The sequence below is a fragment of the Anopheles maculipalpis genome, chromosome 2RL (genome assembly GCF_943734695.1).
Source record: "Anopheles maculipalpis chromosome 2RL, idAnoMacuDA_375_x, whole genome shotgun sequence".
NCBI lineage: Eukaryota > Metazoa > Arthropoda > Insecta > Diptera > Culicidae > Anopheles > Anopheles maculipalpis.
In genome coordinates, this window is record NC_064871.1 from 11226090 (window position 1) to 11245143 (window position 19054).

A 19054-nucleotide genomic window follows, 5' to 3' on the forward strand; every position below is an offset into this window, starting at 1 on the left:
CCTATAATAGCAAAACCGAACATTCAACAACGGTTTAAAACTTTTTTTTAGATTTAGAACACTATAAATGTGCGTTGCGCATAGGGTAGAGCATAAATGTGCATGGAGCATAGCATAGAGCAGCAGCAGCAGCAGCAGAGAGAGAGAGAGAGAGAGAGAGAGAGAGAGAGAGAGAGAGAGAGAGCAGCAGCAGCAGCAGCAGAGAGAGAGAGAGAGAGAAAAAGAGAGAGATAGAGAGAGAGAGAGAGAGAGAGAGAGAGAGAGAGGGGGGGAAGAGAGAGGCACAAAAATACTCCAAGACAGTTCATCGGGCCTAATTGTTGCGTAATGTTGTGGAGCTGTAAATTATTTCTAATTATATCTACCAAGCTTTAACGCCTTAACTTTACGTAAAAATAAAAATGCCACGGACCGCAAAGAAGTTTAGCAAAGAACACAAAGAGCCACGGGAAATTTCAAACCGTTGGAATCGACATTGGGCTTTAAAAAAATTTTCTCAATTTTCTCAAAAAGCGATTTCTAAGCGAGGAAATGTCACAAATACTCGCCCACGGACTCACGGTCAATCGTTCAGTTAAATACAATTGGGAGTTAAAGTTGCGTGCCTATACAAACAATTTTTCTATTCCCTTATCACAAAAAAAGCCTTTTAAATCTTAGGAACATTAAAGCTACAAGTGTTCCACTTGTTGTTACAACATGCTTCCGTGTGTAGTCCGTGCTTTAGTTGGGTATGCTACACGTCAAAGCATATTCAATGGAAGGGCATGCATTAATATCGTGGACGCCGAATGCGTTTTCCCCTCAACCGGCTGCTGATGCAATAATTTTATTGTTTTCTTCATTCGCGTCATCATTTCCCAAAAACTTTCCAACTTTTTGCAATGAGATCAATTGAAACGGTCAACCAACATGTACCAAACACACATTTCATGCTCAAAACTACATAACCCTTCACAGAAAACATAAAACGCATCGAAGGCTTGCTTCGCTTTGTGTTTTCTATACCAGCGTTCTCCCGTGCTCGTCGTGCATCTCTCTCTCACTCTTCCCACATTCTCCGCGTGAGACGTTATGTATTGTTTCTTTTCATGCTCATGCTGCGAGCATAAGTTACAGGGAACATGTGCGTACGCGAGCATGAGCAAAAGCGATCGGAAAAAGATGCGAACGAAAAGCATTAAGCATCGCTAGCGGAGCATGCCGGTTGCGAATGGGGTGGTCGGTTGTGAGCGGCAGAAAGCATACTTACCTGGCACAGGGGTTACCGTGATCACGAAGGCGGTTCCCCCAGGGCGAGGCCTGGCCATTGCACTCTTGGGCTGGGTTGACCCCTGCGATTATCCCTCATGTGGATAACTCGTGTGCGCAATTTTTGGTAGCCGGGAAGTGCGTTCGCGCACATCCCGATTTAATCTTACAATCATAATATTTATTACACAACATAACATGAAATTCGTCTACTGATAGATGTTTTTATTTAAAAATTTTTAGATTTTGTAGTGAGCGTGGCAAACAATGTAATAATCATATTTCATTAAAATCCTGCATGCGAAGACTTTATTGTGGCTAGCGGAAACACACACACATCGCGAAACGTGTTACGCATTACATCAATATGCCTCAACATATACGCCTGAAAGTAGTTTACTCCGCACAACATATACCTTAGTAAAAAGCTTCTCAGATGCGAATATATTCTCTGACAGAACGGGAAAACTCGACGCTTTTCCCATTTTCCAATGGGAGGAGCCAAATTGCGCTGAAAGTTTTTGTTTTATGTCCAACGCACAGGTCAGTCAAGTCAACGACGACGGCGGAAGAATGTGAGATACAAATTCGTCGTGTACGACCATGATCAATGACAACTTTAACCAAAATAAACAAATTCCTTTAAAGTGTTTCTTTAAATACCGTTAAACATCGAACAGGATGCGAAAACGAAGGAGAAACCATGTAAAACGTCTCCTCGTGTGTCTTGCTGTGGAAGCAGCTGCTTTGATGTGTAAAGTGGTTACCACGGCAACCACTCACGTTTGCTGATGTGTGTGAGTTGAGCAAGGATCGACACACAAGGACTACATTACAAGCAATGTAACACACAGCTCAGCTCGAATTTCCCCCGCAAGAAGAAAACTTCAAGGAAACAACTAGCTGTCCCGCTTTAACGCAATGTCCCGCACACGGTCCGGACCGATCATCCCGATCATGGTAGTGAAAATTTCACCACCTTTACTGTCATTTCCCGACCATCATCGGCCGCTTGACTTGACGTCTCGTTCGCACGCGTTAATCGTGTGCGCACACGCAGCTCGACGCATTGCTGTCGACTGTCACGCTTTTCCGGTGCGAACGGTGATCAGTACGATCGTGCTTTTCCGCGGCAACGGTATCCGGGCCCTCCCATCTGGTTGCGTACTTGATCGACGGTTAGTGTGTGCGTCTAGAACGAGGTCCGTGAGTGTACCGTATTCTCTTACAATTTAGAAAAATTCAACCGCCAAGTGGGTCTGCGATGTTTAGTGCTTAGTGAAAGGATCGCAAAATCCCGGGGGATGACAAAGTGCAACCGTACCGTTGGCCGGAAGTCGGCGGTTAAGAGCGAGCTGGCAGGCTTCAAGCAAGGGTACGAAGTGGACCACCGTTCCTTCGGCGAACTCATGCCGACCAGTGCCGGCACACCAATGGCGTCGGTAATGCACGGTAAAGTGCATGCTGGCAGCTGTGCTGTGAATGGTGCTGCGATACATGGTGTGCAAAAAAGTGTTCACCACTCGCTGCAGGGTGGGATGATGGTAACGGGCGGTGGGAATGGTATCGGTGGTGGTAGTTGTAATATTAATAATGGTGGTAGTGGTGGTAGTGTTGTCGGTGGTGGTTACTTACATGATCTTAGTGCGGAGCAAAAGCTGAAACTCAACATCCAGCAACTTCACATCCGACAGAAACAGCTGCAGCTGACCGACTACGATGACAACAGTCTCAGCTCGGAGGAGCATGTCCTGGCACCGGCGGCCGGCTGTATGGCCAGCCCGAACCGGCCGTGCCTAACGTGGGCCTGCAAGGCGTGCAAAAAGAAGAGTGTTGCGGTTGATCGCCGGAAAGCGGCTACCCTGCGCGAGCGGCGTCGGTTGCGGAAGGTTAGTGTCCGTGTTGGCGATGCCGACTTTCACCAAAGGCATGTGTGTTTAGTTCAACATTCAGTTCGCTAAAAAGATCAGTTTGTGATAAAGCAACCTCTAAAGATCAGCTTTGCAGTCCAGAAAGGCCAGAAAAGACCTATACAGACTTTGTGAGACTGTACTGCCAAAGAAGAATGAATTTTAGCATTCGATCATGTTAATATTAACCGATAATCGCACCTAATATATCCAACAATAAGCGAGCTAAGCTGAGCCACGCTTCGACGATCATTGACGATAGTTTATAGCGTCAAACAGGAAGGAACAAAGGAAATTTCTGTACATTGTAATGATGCCGCCAATGGGTCACAATTCTAGTGGTTTCCCAGGGATTTACTAGGATAATAGAGAGCCTAAACGATTTTGAAATACTACTAAATTCGGTTCATGAACAAAATCGGAGTAAGCTTCCGTAAAAAGAGTCTTATGGTACTGATTAAGAGGTCGGCAAGCTCTTGAGCATGCAAATTATAGTTGCAAGTATCGTGGCTACTGCAGTTTAATCTTCAAAATTGACTACCAAATTATCTCAACATTTTCATCTTCTTGGCTTAACGGCCAGCAAGTTCATGCAAGACCATCTACTGGCTTACTAGACTTACTGATATTTCCTTGCTAGATAGTCCGTCATCACTACGAGCATTCGAACTGGATGGGATTTGATCATCGCTCATACCATGTGAAGATCGGTGCCGCTGTCGTCTCGGCCTTGTACATTGTCATGAGTTGAATAGCACCCCGTGCCATTCAACTGAGGAAATCGCAAAATAATCATCGAGCAAAGAAGCATCGAATGAATTGCCATTCGCAGTAAAGTAGAAGATTATGTAGAACCAGAATACGAACTGCATATCTTATTTATTGGTTCTAACTGGCCAAAGTAGAAAAATTCGGTGTTTTTTTTATGAATCTTCACTGTTTTTCTTTATTATTTGGGAAGAACCGATTCCACGTAGCCAAAGACTAATTCCAGAACGGTTAGTTTTTGCTAAATCATCGCAGCTGAAGTTTTTTTTTATCCCCAGAATGGGCCCATTTTGCTGGGAATTTGCAAACTCCTGCTTGGTAAGTAGTGGCGGGTCTAGTGCTACGCAGACTATGCGGTCACTCGTGGGCCTAAACTTACAAGGAATCTTCACCCGGATCATCAGATTCATTGTGATAGGGGGCTTCAATTTTCACTCCGCTTAGGTCCTCCGAGGAGACTTTATTTTAATAAAATCAATCGAATGATCTGGTGTTGTGGTGCTGTTGAGTTTTGAATCTCCGACCTATAGTATATCAGAGCTCACATCGTACCATGAAGAGACTCTTTATTCCAAAATATGAAATGATTACCATGATAAGACGATAAGACGTTGAAGTGATAACTGTGTAAGATTTTCTAACAATAACATCCTAGAATGTCCCGTAATTGTAGACCACTTAGAACTGACCTACGAAGGCGTGCATTTAGCGAGACTAACCCAATGACAGCGATGGATCTTAGGTTTAATTTGTGTTATGCATTGTTTGACTGGCACAACTACGATTTTGCGTTAACTTTCCTGTTTATTGTGTCGCTTTTTTTGATAGTTTGCTAAGTCTCGAAATTAAGATAGTGATAAGGTCGTGCTTGGCTAGTATCTTTGTATCAACAAATATTTAAATTAAATGTTTATCACTTAAAAATTAACTTCTCTTCATTTTTTCATTTGAAATGTTCACCACACTCGCATACAACCAACCAACAGGTCAACGAAGCATTCGAAGTGTTGAAGCGGCGAACCAGCACGAACCCCAACCAAAGGCTCCCGAAGGTGGAAATCCTACGAAATGCCATCGAGTACATCGACAGTCTTCAAGCCCTGCTCGATGTAAGTAAGCCATATTAAACGTCCCGCTTTACTTTACTTAACCAATTTCCTCTTCGTTTTTCTGCAATCCACCAGGAATCACCTCCCCTCCACCAAAGCTCGGACATCCTAACGAACGGCAGCAATACGGCTCTTTCAACGCCCCAGGACTACATGGTAAGCCACGGAACGTTCCCAGATCTCTGACTAATTAACGCCCGTAAAGCCGTTTTGTCGCGTATCACTTCACAGCTGGGACGGGTGCTCATTTCCATCAGCTAGCACCTTGTTCGCTCCCGGCACTTGTTGCGCTTTTCCAGGCCCCCAAGTACGAACCTTGCACGTTCGTTCGTGTTTGGAAATTTATCGTGATTTAATTGTTTGTTGATAAACATAATAACGTTTGCCATCTGGTGTGCGCACACGCTATGAGATTTCGCGATCACAGCTTTGTCTTGTACAGGGAACAGTTCACAACGGTCCGATTCGGTGACGAGTCAACCGGCAAAAGATTTATGACACTGCCGAACGGACTACCGATTTCATTAATCGTTTCTGTTCGGGTGCCCGTGTTCACGTTGTAGCGCGTCCCAGCGAAAGAATGTCCCTGTGCGGTCCGTGATACCCAAATAGGAAAGCGATTCCTCGTGCGCCATCATCATGTGCGCCGGTTGCATGTTGGCGGTGGTGGCTGGAAGATTAATGTTTCATTTACGCGGGAGCGCAGACGGGATCCATCCGGTAGTGTGGGATGTGTGAAATTCTTGTGCCGTCTTTTGGTTTCTTTTTGCCTACAATTTGCAAACAACAGTCGAACGTCTAGAGGCGAGTAGACCCCACGATCTACGTATGAAGAAGTGGAACGGTTTGTGGATCACCTTTGGAGTTCATGACACTGTCAGTTACGGGTGCGAAGATCCGGCGTTGAAAACATAATTAGTTCCATCTTCAACCTACCCACGATGGAGTTGGGAGAAGGACTCAGGACAGCTGGAACCTGAAAGAAGATCGACCGAAACGCAGCAAGTGGAAGGAATTTTAATACGATCGAGGAACAATTTTTGCTACTTGTATCTCTCCTTCTTTCGCACTCCATTAGTACGGCGATCACAATATCTGGGATTAGAATTGGCGACCGAATTTGCGTTCGGTACACCGAACCTGCCTCCAGAACGCTTGCAATCGGTGCGATGAAAAATGTCCATTCATTTATTTCCTCGCCTAGTCATAATATGTCAAACTGTCACGACAAATGTCAGGCACCGGGGTAGGGCAGCACAATTAGCTTCGGGAAAGCCACAGAAGAAGACGTTACCATTATCGGACCGTCAGGAAGCGCACGAACGTGACATGTAAGGCCATCACCTCCCGTACCAGAGAGGTCGCGGGTTTGGGTTGCGAGTGTGCCATCCAACGATGCGTTGAAGCTACCGGGTTCGATTGCCGCTATTGCTACACTGTGTCACTGTCGCTGTCGCTGTCCCAACACAATTCTGGTACGAGAATTCCTCCCTATTCCGAGTGCGGTTGCTATCTCGCGGGCCCTATCCGTGGACCGTGTAAAATGGTGTGTTGGAGAGAGTGTTGGGGAGTTGAGCAAACAAACCGCACACGTCGCAGTCACGATCCGTGACATGGATCGTCTTCGTCTACTGCTGCTATGCGCCGGCACGCAGCATTCGGTCCACGTCCATGGATTCTGTGACAGCTTGTCTCGACGTGAAACAGACACGCACACTTTCTCGTCGGATCGTTACACGGCTCGATAACTTCATTCTGTGCTTCGGTGTGATGTCCGTGCGTTCTACGCGATAGCCCCCATTGATAGCGATACCTCTCGAGAGAAGGAAACGATCGATCACAATTAAGAAGCAATCCATCGCCCACGGATGTATGATCGAAAACGTCGTTTAAGCACTTTTTGTTTCCCCCCCCCCCCCCCCCCCCCCCCATTTGCGACTGGGTGGCCAATAACGGAGAGTCTTCAAGGCTTCATCATGCTCAGGTCCCAGAGCGTGGAATGGCGTATCGCTTCGCATGGAAGACGGTACAAACTCGCTTCGCATGACATCCACACTGGTTTGAGGTTTAAATTTGGAATCTGCTTACCCCGTTGTCAACTAAAAAGAAATTTAAAAAGGAAAAAAAAACGCAAAAACTTCAGCAAAAACCTCGTGTACTAGGGACGCAGCAGTGGCGCAACTTTTCAGCCAGTACATCGTTTTTAATGAGATTTAATTGCATGTTTCGATAAATTTGTCTTCACTGTACGCTCGCTGTGAGTGGATGCTTCCAGCCGCGTGCCTGTACGTGGTCGTACGTTATGGGTCGTCCGATCCTCCTGATCGCCAGTTTCCATCCTGAGCCATCTACACCACTGCGTCTGCACGAAGCCGGCACACGCGCCGTGCTGCTGCTGGTGACGATCACGATCACGACGATGATGCTGTGCGGTGCGCATCTGTTTGCATCAGAGCTTTGCCGAGCAACACCGGCCGTTCCGTTTGCTTTTTTTATCGTTCGTTTAATCTCCCGCTCTTAGTCCGCTGGTTCGCGTGGTGGTCGTAAAGTTAGCGGGATGATCTAAATTGTCACATCGAGGATGAAAGGGAAGCGAGTTTTTTTTTTTGTGAGTGTGGAAAATATTCTCTTAATCTTGGTTTTTTTGGTTGTGATTTTTTTTCCTTCTGTATCCCTCCAAAATGCCAACAGCATTAACGCACTGCTGCTCCATATCTCCATGTCTCCATGTCCATGCGGTATGAAATACGGTGCTCGCGCGTAATCTAACATACAGCGTCGTTAGTCGCCGATTTTCCCCGAACACATTAAAAAAAAAAAAATGGGCGAATGCGCCTTTTCCAGATCATTCGTTGGGTGTTGCTTCCTCTGTGTCGTATGCCAAATGCCCATGCACGACAAGGTGTTTTCTACTTACAATTACATGGTACAAGGTTTATACGATAAAAACTGTGCGATCTATGGATCGGATATAAGTAAAGTGCTACATGTTTGTGGAAGCCGTGGCGAATGTTAAACATATTGTAAGTCTGTTTAAGGGTACATAGATCTTAGCATGTTTTTTTTTGTTTTTTTTTTTTGAAGTGGAACAGAACAGTATCTTGAAGTTGGAAAAGTACTCCTTTTCGCTCTGTTTGCTTTGCTGTGTAAGAAAATTGATTTCCATCTTCTTCTTCTTCTATAAATGACCTTCCACTGGTCTTGGCGGTCTACCTAATGATCTACCAGACTTATTGATACAACACAGTTGAATAGACAGTCCTACGAGGGAAACGTCTCCGAATGGGAGATTTGGAGCCTTCTAAACTTAATTCTTCATCTTGGCTTAACAACCTACTAGATTTAGGCCAGCCATTAATTGCTTTACTTGACTTGCTGATACCACGTAGTTGGATAGTCAGTCCTTCCTAGAGGAAAACCGTACGAATGAAATTTGAACCCCGGTCCTGCCGTGTGAAGATTGGCGCTGTTATCGTCTGCACCACCGGATTGGTCTCATTCCAAATCTCATCACCGCCCAATCTAATTCTACATAAATCGGAATCTAATTCATTTCAAATAATTTTGGAATTCTTTTTATACGTGCTCGAATTTACTTCTAAAGTACTATGAAGTTGTTGACAATACGGCGTAGACTATTGTATTATACTAAAATAAACAATAAATACTACGAAGTTGTTCTGAAACCATTGGGATTTTCTCATATATCAATGCAGTGTAGAGAATCAAAAAGGAATATGTGGCGAGGTAGATCCGTTTGATGAAAAAAACATTTTTTTTTTTTGGAACGGAACAGATCTATTATCTGTTCAAAAACAGCCTTTTATTTGACCCTAATTCGACGGTAACGCTACAAAACTGTTAGTGAAGACAGTGGTGAGGATCAGAGGCGGATCTTCCGGATCTTTCAAGCGAATTAAGCGGGCGCGTGAGGTCCCCGTCCCGTCCCGTGAGCGGTCTGCTGAGGGTCCTCGTTTTGTCCCTTCTGTCCCTTACCTTTTCGCGTCGTTCAGGGGCCTCGTAAGAAGAGTTTCGTAGCAAAGACCATATATTGGGGCCCGTGATCGTGGTAACCATTAACACGCATTCCTCATAGGACCTCCGAAAGGCAAAATCCCTCTTTGGCGTCTATAAAGACTGTGGGAAGTCTTAGGCGGAATGGACGTTGGCCTCGAGAAGTTCCTACTTTGAAGCCCCTTTTACGAGGCCCCTAATACGAGGCCACAGCTATCTAGTACGGAAGGAAAACTTGAGGAAAGGATTGGGCAGTGGATTGGCGTGATCCAAGGATATTTCGGCCAAAGTAATCCTTGTGAAGGATCACTGCACTATCTCTGGATACGGTCAATGTGGATCCTAGCCGAGTAATACCTTAACACACAGAGCATCATTGAAATCGCAGGCAATGACTACTAATTGCTAACCAGTGTTCCCTCCAATTACGATAAAGTGCGATTCGTAAATTGGCGGAAGAATTAGTGGAATGAATTTAGTCCCTCGACGAATCCCACCCTGTCCCCTTAAATGTTTTGGCGTTTTGGAATGCCGTAATGAAATCATTAAAATTGCATGCTACCCGCAATTAGCCAATGATGGGAGGTCCGGCAAAATGTTCCTCTATGGATGGAACGGTTCGATGTCTTAACATTCCATCCCAACACCAAACTGCGTCATCTAATGGTAAAGCGAAAAGGTAATTGCCATCGGTAAACATCTTAATTTAAATTCCAACTATTTATTCCCTCCGCCAGCATTTGGGTGGGTGGGTGTGTTTGACCATCATTGCCAATGTTTTACACTGCCACCATCTCTAGCGCTTTACAAATCAAATGCAACTTATCGTATGCCGCGTGTGTGCACAGCCGTGTTCCAGGGCGGCGGGCGTGTGTTTTTCTGTCGCGTCACCGACCTGTCAGATAAGAGGCACACGATGCCGCTTCCTTGGCCGCGTTTTGCATGAGCTGCTGCCGCGTGCGTGCAGCCCTTTGATATCGGAACCCGAGTGGCACGGGAGCTAATTAATTGCACTTAGTGTAGGGCTAATTCACTAATTAATCAAAGCCACGCAAAGCAACCGCCAAGCATCGGAACTGACGGCGTGAGGCGTTCTTTTCACTACAGTAGAGAATCATTCATTCAGTAAAGGGAGGGGAAGATTTGGCCACGCAACCACCAAGCGCAATGTGATCCTTGACTGTGCAGACGAAGCAGCACCTCCGCCTCAAAGCGAGGATATATCTCAACCTTAATGAACTTTAACACCTTAGACTTCTTATCCACTCGTGAGCCAAGTCAAGGGATCGCTCTGTTCCATGTCCGCGACATGAAAAAAAAAAATCCAAGAAGGACCGAAGGAAATTCCTCTTGTACGCCGGGGTGTGCACAATTAGCACATACTCATTAGCCACGGGGCAGAACCGTCCCGTTCGGTGGTGGAGTTTTAATTAATCCCAGCTGAGTCGTGCGGCTTAACAGCAAGCCCATTGCCGGGCTGGTTGGACTGGTTGGGTCGAACCGCTGAACGGTCGCAGCGAAATCTCTCACACGAGTTGTGTGATTAAACGAGAAATTACTATCATTCCGCAAGCTAAAAATAGATAAAGCCATACTAATGGCGAAGGATTAAGGCGTTGGATAGACACAATTGTGGCACCGACACCTACCGGGGCTATACATGTAAAACACTTTCATCGGATAAAAATCGGTACTTCACATCTATTTTGTTTCACCGGACAAACAAAGCCCTGCCACTTAATAATCGTTTCGAAGTGATCATAGCCATGTGTTTGCACCGCGACGAATGAACTTGAATTAACGCTCAAGTCGCACACCGATTAACCGCTCAAGCGTGAGACTTGAGTTAGATTAATTTGACTCATCATGGAAAAGCCAAACAACCGATTTAGAATACCAAATACCGTCGTCCGCGTCCACGATAGAATTGTTCCGAAAGCTGAAAGATGACAGTAAACCGTAAGCCCCGAGTTGGTCCGTGCGAGGTCGTCGCCGAATCTGTTTGGCGATTTGTTTTCCCGTCAGTTCCCTCGGTCGAGGGATGCGGGAAAGCGGCCCAAGCGGAACGCGGAAGCAAAACAGAGTGGGCAAACATAGACACGGGGAGAGGTTAATGAATGAACGAGATCACTGGGAATGTCACTGCCGAAAAACATGCAATTCAAAGCAAACAGTTTTTCTCAAAACCGACTCAAACCATTTCTTTGATGCTTTTGAGTCCGAGGACACACACATACGCACCTACTACATGTAGCAATTGGTGCTGTTCCCGTCGCCGACAGTTTGTAACAAACGCTTGACCACTTTTCATCCGGTGCGGTACAAAGCAGACGGGGACATTGCTGACCTTGGCAGGAATTTGTCAACATGCGCGATCCAAACCCGGGGAGCCGATCGACAGTAAACCGATCGGCGAGCAAGACACGTCTGGTGGCTCGGATGTTGTGTCGGAACTACGGCTACGCAGAAGAATGTGCAGATTCACATTCCACGCGGTGACAAGGGCGGTCGGAAAGAATAACGATTCGTTCTTCGTTGGTTGGTTTTGGTGTAGCAACCTGGCTGTCGTCCGTGTGTGGTCGAAGCCAGAAACATTACGTCTATCGAAGGTGTCTCGGTGAGCGTTAAGTGAGCAGTAAAGCATTAATCGGATCGGACAGTGTCAAAACGATCACGCACAACATTACATGATCGTGTGTGAAGTGCAGGTATGCACGGGAATGTGAACTGTTTTATGTAATTAACGCATTAGTATGGATGTAGATGGATCATTAACATCACATGGAATAACAGAGCTTGTGCACAACTAAAGCCGGTTCAGTAGAAAGAGATTACATCATTTGTATATTGAGGCGTTGAAGCAAAGTTGGAGATACAAAAAAATTGTGGCATAAATCGATATAAACGGCCCTTGTGAAGGCTGCAGTCAGCAAGCTTGAAACAAAAGAATGAACTAAAACTATTTATGATTTTACCGAATTTTTTCAAGTTTAAAAAGGACTCACTGAGCAGTGCATTTTTGTCGGTTAGCTTAAGGATCGATCTAACACCCATCCAACATGGGATCGCACACCTGATCTCTCGGTTTGGCCAAGACTAATTTCTGTGATGATTATCAGACTAAAGACTCTCTCTTGTGATACCCATAGTGAGGTCTGCCTATCCAACTACGGTATCAGTAAGTCCAGTAAGTCATTGAATCGATGGAATTGATAAGACTTTCCAAGGACGGATCATAGTATAAGCAAACTAAGTCGGTTCGTCCTAGAAGTCGCCCCGTTTGGACATTGAAGAAATGGACATTTAGTAGGCCCCCCAAAATTGAAGGGAAAGGATTTGCTCTATCGAAGGCAATGTTATCAAGAGCACTGCAAATGAATAAATGTGACGGTCAGATTGTAGTAATCTTGTAGCCCTGTAAACTAATAAACCCCGTTTGGGCTAAAACAAAGTCGACGAAAAACAGCAACGGCAAGTTCTCAAGACCTCTGGAGGTTGTAGAACCAAACTTCCGCTCTGCGTAGGTCTCCCGAGAATCGAGTTAAATCCGCCTCTGTATCATAATGCAATAAGACCTAAACATCCTTTGCTGCATGCTATCATCATCCTTTCGCTCCCGTGTAATATCTTCTCCGTAGCGAATACTATTCTAGAGAGAGCTGCTTTAAGTTTTAGTATTAAGTCCTTTGCACAGTTATGCGGCAAACAATGACAATATATTAAAATTGAAATTGGTAAAGCTATCCCAACATATTTTAACTTGCTGAAGCACCAAATTCCATGACTGATCTTCTTACCACCGACTTGATTCGCCCAATTTTTTGAACTGCAACTGAACTCCAACTTTTGTTGTGATGTTATCTGAATCTCTGTGCATTTTACCCTTCAATTCTTTCGCGTTAAACATCAAACATCCTGTTGGATTTTTCAATTTGCTTCATTATCTGATCTTCAAACAGCTCCTAAAAACACATGTTCATCAAAACATGATGGTGTTGATAGAAAAATCATAGGTATACTATACACATAGCTCCATCTGTTTTCCAAATCGGCCTGGCCGCAAGCATACTTCTTACATTTTCTATTTGAAGTTGAGCAGTTTTTCACGTGCAAAATTTTACCTTCAATTCTTCTCCATTTGTATCTAAAAACCAACCTCCCTCATCATGCATCGAGGATAGCTTCCCGACAGACTTTATAATGCATGGATTTATGGACGAACGTATCCGCCGCCGTATAACCTTCCGCAACGGATTAACGACCGCAAATGTGTAACGTTTGGCAGTTTGCAGTGACTGACTTGCGGTCAACTTTAAGTGCTCCTGTCATAAAACAACCGAAAGCAAAGCGGCAGTAAAGGAAGCTTCCCGCAGCAACTGTTATTGCATCGAACTGGCGTGTAATGAAAGATCCCACACGCACGCAGACTTGTTCTATCGGAAGCCAAAGAGCATGATTAACAAATTATGATCTAATTAAGCGAGATTAATCATTCATTTTGGGCAACGATATTCTTTGATCTTTCGTCACATTACCTAGTGTTGTGGGCGAGGACAATGGGGTGAGGTAAATCTGTCGTCCATATAAATCTCGGACAATATATCATGAAGAATGTATAGCCAAGCTCAGCACGAATATCTCACTTTGCGTAAGCGTGTTTGGAACCGATGTGACCGAGAGCAACATTCGCCTGGGTAGAACGTGACCAAAAGAGCGGGATGGGATCGGTGAGATCTTGGGGATCATATCTTTCAGTGAGTCATTGTTTTTAATCCACCCTAGCTGTCTACCAGGCACGGCAGAGAGCAAGTTTATGGGCAACAATCGTCGCTAACATCGTCTGCAATTTTTTTTTTCAGCTTATTCTCTCGTCTAATCTAATGCCCATCGGGCGTTCGGAGATGGTTGATGTTTTATGTGCGATCGGCATCCTTTTTTCCCCAAACCTTCTCCCATCCCAAAGGGTAGTGTGCCTGGGGTGTGAAGCAGTGGACGCTACTTTACGACCGATCTGTCAGCTTCGGCAAAACACTCACACATAGGGTGGCAAATAATTTTCAGCGTTATAAATTTCATCTCACACCATCTTCCCCTCTGGCCTCACCAGCCTAGCAGCATCATGTTCGTTGCCATCATCTTTTTAGACTTCTGGAAAAGTAGTTTGTTAGCGACGAAAAACAAAGTCTCCCTCCTTCCCAGCCACACGTGACAGAAGGACTAGACTAGAAGCAACAAATAGATGCTTGCTTGCGCTTGTTTCCATTTGTTACGTTTCGGGGGTGTGAGCCAAGCATAACAAAAGAAACTTTTTTGGTTGTTGTTTCTTTTCGGCCATTACTAATGGGTCACAACGTGCGCGGTGGAGCGCGCTCTTGTTTTGAAGATGACATTTTTCAATACTGGCACGCACCCGGCACCTCAAGCTCGGGCTCAATCTCGAGTAAATAAAGTATTAAGACGTTAAGACTGCTTATTTTTAAAAGTCTTTGCCGCCGCCAGTGTGCGCTGCTGCTTCTCGGCTGCTTGCTGCAACCCCGAACTAACAGCCATGTACTGGTTGACATTCTTGTCGTTCGGGATCCCCACTCGAATCCGTCCGGACACCCATAACCATAATTTCTCGATAAATTATTTTTTAATATTTCCTCCTGGATTAAGCCTGCGAAAGAGTGTGTCGTTGCATGAACGTCCTACCCTCCCTACCCAACCCTCTACTAATCCCACGCACCAGGGCCGGGTGGAATGTTTTGAATCTGTCACGGAGAGTGAAAGTTTATGAATTCCGCCACGCCGCCATGATGGGAAATCCCACCGGGGACCACGTGAAGTACCGGTGGTTTGAGACAGAAACCAAGAGAGAGAGAGAGAGAGAGAGAGAGAGAGAAGAAAAAAGAGTATGAAAAATGATACCTCGTTGTGATCGCGATCAACGCGTAAGTCTTCGGCTGAAAGTGACATCTGATCGTGCTTCTAAAGCCGGGAGCATCCTTCCAATCGTTCTCTAGATTGCTGATGCTTGTACACCAAGTCGCGTACGGGTACTCGAAATGCACTCCGAAGGCCGGGCCTGGAAGCTGGTAACAGCCACTTAGTCACGGAAGACACGGTTAACTGCTTCACGCAACGTTCGATTGATAGTTGTCACCTTGAGGCGCGCTGTGAAGTGATCTCCCTCTTGAACGGGACGCTAACCTGACAACACTCCGGGATTGGGTAGAATTGTTGGAAAAATGCTTGCGAGCCTCTCTCCAAGTGCCACACCAGGGGAGAGCAGAAGGGCAGAGCAAAACAAAAAATCAATGTCTAGGGTTCAGTACGGTGCCGAGAAACGGCACAGCCGCATACAAATAGCTGACTGTCTAACGGATACATGATTTTGTAATATGTGACTCTAAATGCCATCCTAAATCTTACGCTAAGTGGTCCGTATTATAGTCGACACTTCTTTTTTTGGGGTGTTCTCCTCGTTGTGTGTCCTCGTTTCGTTGCGTTGCTCCTGCTTTTTGCGCACGCTTCCCATCCGATCTTCCGTGCGACGTGACGCCATCGAACCGTATCGGTTTTCCTCGACGCACACAGATTACACCCGGCGGTTGTAAACTGTGTCATCCATGGGTATCGATACCCTTACCCATATCCATATCCCAAAAAGCGACTGGCGCAGTTGCCCAGCGGAGAATAAGTTATGCACCCGGTCGGTGATGTGCCCTTGAACGGATGAATTGTGAGGTCACATTACGATAACGCGTCAACTAGACGGTAGCTACGCTTCGGGCTACAAAAGCGACCGGACGTGAGCGCTTTGGAAGCGCAGGGACTTTTTTTTTGGGCAATTCCCAAACGGATATGGTTCGTGTAGCACAATTGGTACTCGTACATCAACATAAACAAGGATACGTGTAAATATGAGCATAACCCATCGGCTACAACCCAGAAACTGTTAAGTGGTACAGACACCATGGTTAGACGAAGTGTAGTCTTCTTATCAACAAATTGACCTGTCTATAAATAGATACGGACTTTGCCAATGAACATTGCCTGTATAGATTCGTAGTCATATACAAACGGTGCACAATCCTCTTGAGACTTGAGCAAGTCTCAATTCTCAAATAGCGTTATCACGGGTGGTAATCAACACCTCGTCGCAGAGAGTTGAATAATTCTTCTGCGCTCATCAACATTCCACCCCAGGACAGGATGTCAACCACCATGAATTGACCACCATATATCGTTTTTTTCTGGTTCCTGGGTTTCCCCGAATTTAAGAATTACTACCAAGAATGCCTCACGCACCCGCTCCCTAACTAACGAATCTCCCTTTCCCATAAATCGTTAATTTTATGCTGACAATTTTCGCACTCACTCACCCGCAGCAAACCCCTCCCGGACGATGGCGATTCTCTCCTCAAAGTAATTGCATCGTAAATGCCACCGGGGTTATGCGCGCCTAGGAATGGGAATTTCGGAATCCTTAAAGTGTGCAATTAAATCGGCGGACGGAGTCTCTCTTGGGACTCTTGAGATAGTCGGAAGATGCCGACCCAAGCATACAGGTCCGTCCGTGCCCTAATCAATTGGTCGATCAGGTCCCGTCTGTGCGTTAGCTCTTGAGCTTCAACATTTCATCCGCGATCAAAATCAGCATTGTTGATGATACGAGGCCGCCGTCGGGTATGGCCTCGCGGACGCATCATCAAAAATAGAACGCGCGCACGCACGGCTCTCGTTGCTCGCACCCGCCAGGATGGTATAGTTTGTAAATTGTCGCCGTATATCGGCCATAGCTCAATCTTTTTCGGCTCCGCTCTTGTGATCGCCCTCGGTGTACCATTGGTGTATCGACCGGTCTCCACCCCAAGTAAGTCGTTTGATGTTTTTCTTGTAGAGTTAAATGGCACACACCCAAAACATAAGAATCTTCTCCCACAGCATCCCTGAGCACCTCAGAGATCTGGGCGACCAAGGGCCTAGGGGAAGACAGCGTAATATATACCTTTTGTGTCACACATCTCTCCGAGTAGTGATCGCGATCGCGTCTCGAGCAAGAACACCCCGACCCCAACGTCCCGGGGAGGACGGTTAAAAGATATGGCGACGACTTCATTTTATTTTATTGCCGAATGTCATCTTTTTTAATTGACGTTATAGAATCGCGCCGCGTCGTAAACGCTTCTTCTGTTGCGTATGTATACGGGATGCGGGATTGTGTTTGTTGTGCTGCACGGCACCACCACCCCGGACCCTTTGGAGGGAGTTTTTGCCTTTGGAAAGCGACGTATAAAAAGCCATCGCCAGAATAACTTACACTAAATTAGGCATCACAAATGTCAGTTTGTTCGTTCGTGGTTGTGGGCCCATTGCCGTTTTGTTTTGGAACCCCCTCAAGAGAAAGATTTCCCTTGCTGAGAGGGGAAGGAGGGTGAAGGCGAGTGCGCGACGACCGTTACGTGGAATCTATTTTCGGGTTTCACACATATTTACGGAAGCCACGCAACACTCGGTAGGACACTAGAACCGTTGATGAAACTCTGGATGGCGAGGGATACGTGAATCAAATTCCGAATAATGGATTGACAGTAGACCCGGGCTACACCGGGTAGCGATGTTTGACGGGCGGTGAGCGGACAAATTATCGTCATGTCTACAAGCTCATTTAGCTCGGGTCGGATTGAAACACGGACCACGCGGCGGTTGGTTGGGAGAGATGCGATGCGTACATTAAAGATTTTCCTTTCAATCTGTCCATTTACAGAACTGCTGCACCAACAGTTACCTGCGCGAACGCTTAGGACAACTGGGAAAGGACAACGACCGGTACTCACCCTTGACAGGTAGGATTATGGCGCGAGTGCGGGAACCGCGTTGCATGCGCACACGCTCGTTTGCATTGCGGTGCAGCGGAAAAGCCGCCATCACTGTTGCACTATTTTGCCGCTCGGTCGCTCGGTCGGATGGCAATAGGAAATATGGGGATAACTGGGGCTCGGGTTAGAGCGCGAGGCTGCCAACCATGTCGGCAAATTAGAAAATTGTGCATTCAACCGTTACGCGTTGATTTATCATCACTTGACCGAGTCGAGCTTGGGTGGAGGATGGAACCGAACGGGGTTTCTAAATTTAACACTGGGATATTCGTTATTCTTCTTATATCCTTTAAAATCTGTTGAGTAACATGCACCAAGGACACACATTAAAAACCCCTTTTTTCTTCTTCATCTCTCAAGGGTACAATCAAACATCCACCTCCGCGTCGGTGAGCGGTTCTAGCCTGGACTGTCTGAACCTGATTGTGCAGAGTATCAGCAACGCACCACCAACATCCCAGCTGCTACCACAACAAGCGTCTTCCCTAACCGCGCACACGCCACCGGCGAACGTTCCCATCCTAAACGGTGGCACATCTTCCGGCAGCGATGGATCGCAACTACATCACCACAACCACCAGCATCAACACCACACGCTACTGTACAGCAGTTCGTTCTGTTCACCATCTCCAGCATCCTCATCGTCCTCTTCTTCGTCTTCCTCCTCTTCTACCTCCTCGTCAACATCGTCCATTTCTTCAGCATCCTCCTCGCCCATGTCACCGGTCCTTGCCGGATCGCATCACCAGCACGGAACCATGGGAAGCAACCGAACCGTGGCACCGCCGACGACATCCGTTTCACTCCCCTAGTGCGCTCGATCGTTCGCTCCGGCACACAGCGAAAATGCAAAAATCTTTAATTAGTTGTACATACTTGCTTTTAAGGGGAAGGCGCAACAATGGCTTTGCCGGGGCCGAGCCGTGTGTGGCGTTCATGCGCCGGTGTAATGCAATTGAAAGAGGTATTATTAGTGTAACAATTCTTAAGTATCGTTACTAGCGTTAGTGTATGAGACGTCCGTGAATGTGAATTAAATTAGGCGAAGAATAAATCATAACCTTTCAAATGTGGTACGTACTCGGGCGTGGATAATGATGGGGAGGCCTAGGGAGGCCCGCTATGAGAAAAGATGCTG

General features: G+C 46.1%; 2 protein-coding genes and 1 non-coding gene across 4 annotated transcripts in view; 2 read left to right on the top strand and 1 right to left on the bottom strand.

Moving 5' to 3' along the window:
• The window catches only part of LOC126558824 (pyridoxal phosphate homeostasis protein), a 445790-nt gene that overhangs the window by 95349 nt on the left and 331387 nt on the right, over window positions 1-19054 (bottom strand). The gene's annotated exons all lie outside the window — the stretch shown is intronic.
• On the top strand, window positions 1245-1410 carry LOC126560142 (U1 spliceosomal RNA). The gene has a single exon (XR_007607061.1). It is a non-coding gene; the product is annotated as a U1 spliceosomal RNA (small nuclear RNA).
• LOC126558043 (myogenic-determination protein) lies at window positions 2550-18728 on the top strand. Its single transcript, XM_050213977.1, has 5 exons — window positions 2550-3140; window positions 4916-5038; window positions 5114-5194; window positions 17805-17883; window positions 18277-18728. Exons 1-5 carry the CDS (start codon window positions 2556-2558, stop codon window positions 18726-18728), a joined length of 1320 nt encoding a protein of 439 aa, XP_050069934.1. The 5' UTR covers window positions 2550-2555.

What these genes read in the sequence shown, in the direction of transcription:
- LOC126558043 (XM_050213977.1), top strand. Translation starts at nt 2,556, where the DNA reads ATGACAAAGTGCAACCGTACCGTTGGCCGGAAGTCGGCGGTTAAGAGC. An exon ending in AGCGGCGTCGGTTGCGGAAG is followed by an intron (nt 3,141 to 4,915) that starts GTTAGTGTCCGT and finishes ACCAACCAACAG; the next exon opens with GTCAACGAAGCATTCGAAGT. An exon ending in CAACGCCCCAGGACTACATG is followed by an intron (nt 5,195 to 17,804) that starts GTAAGCCACGGA and finishes GTCCATTTACAG; the next exon opens with AACTGCTGCACCAACAGTTA.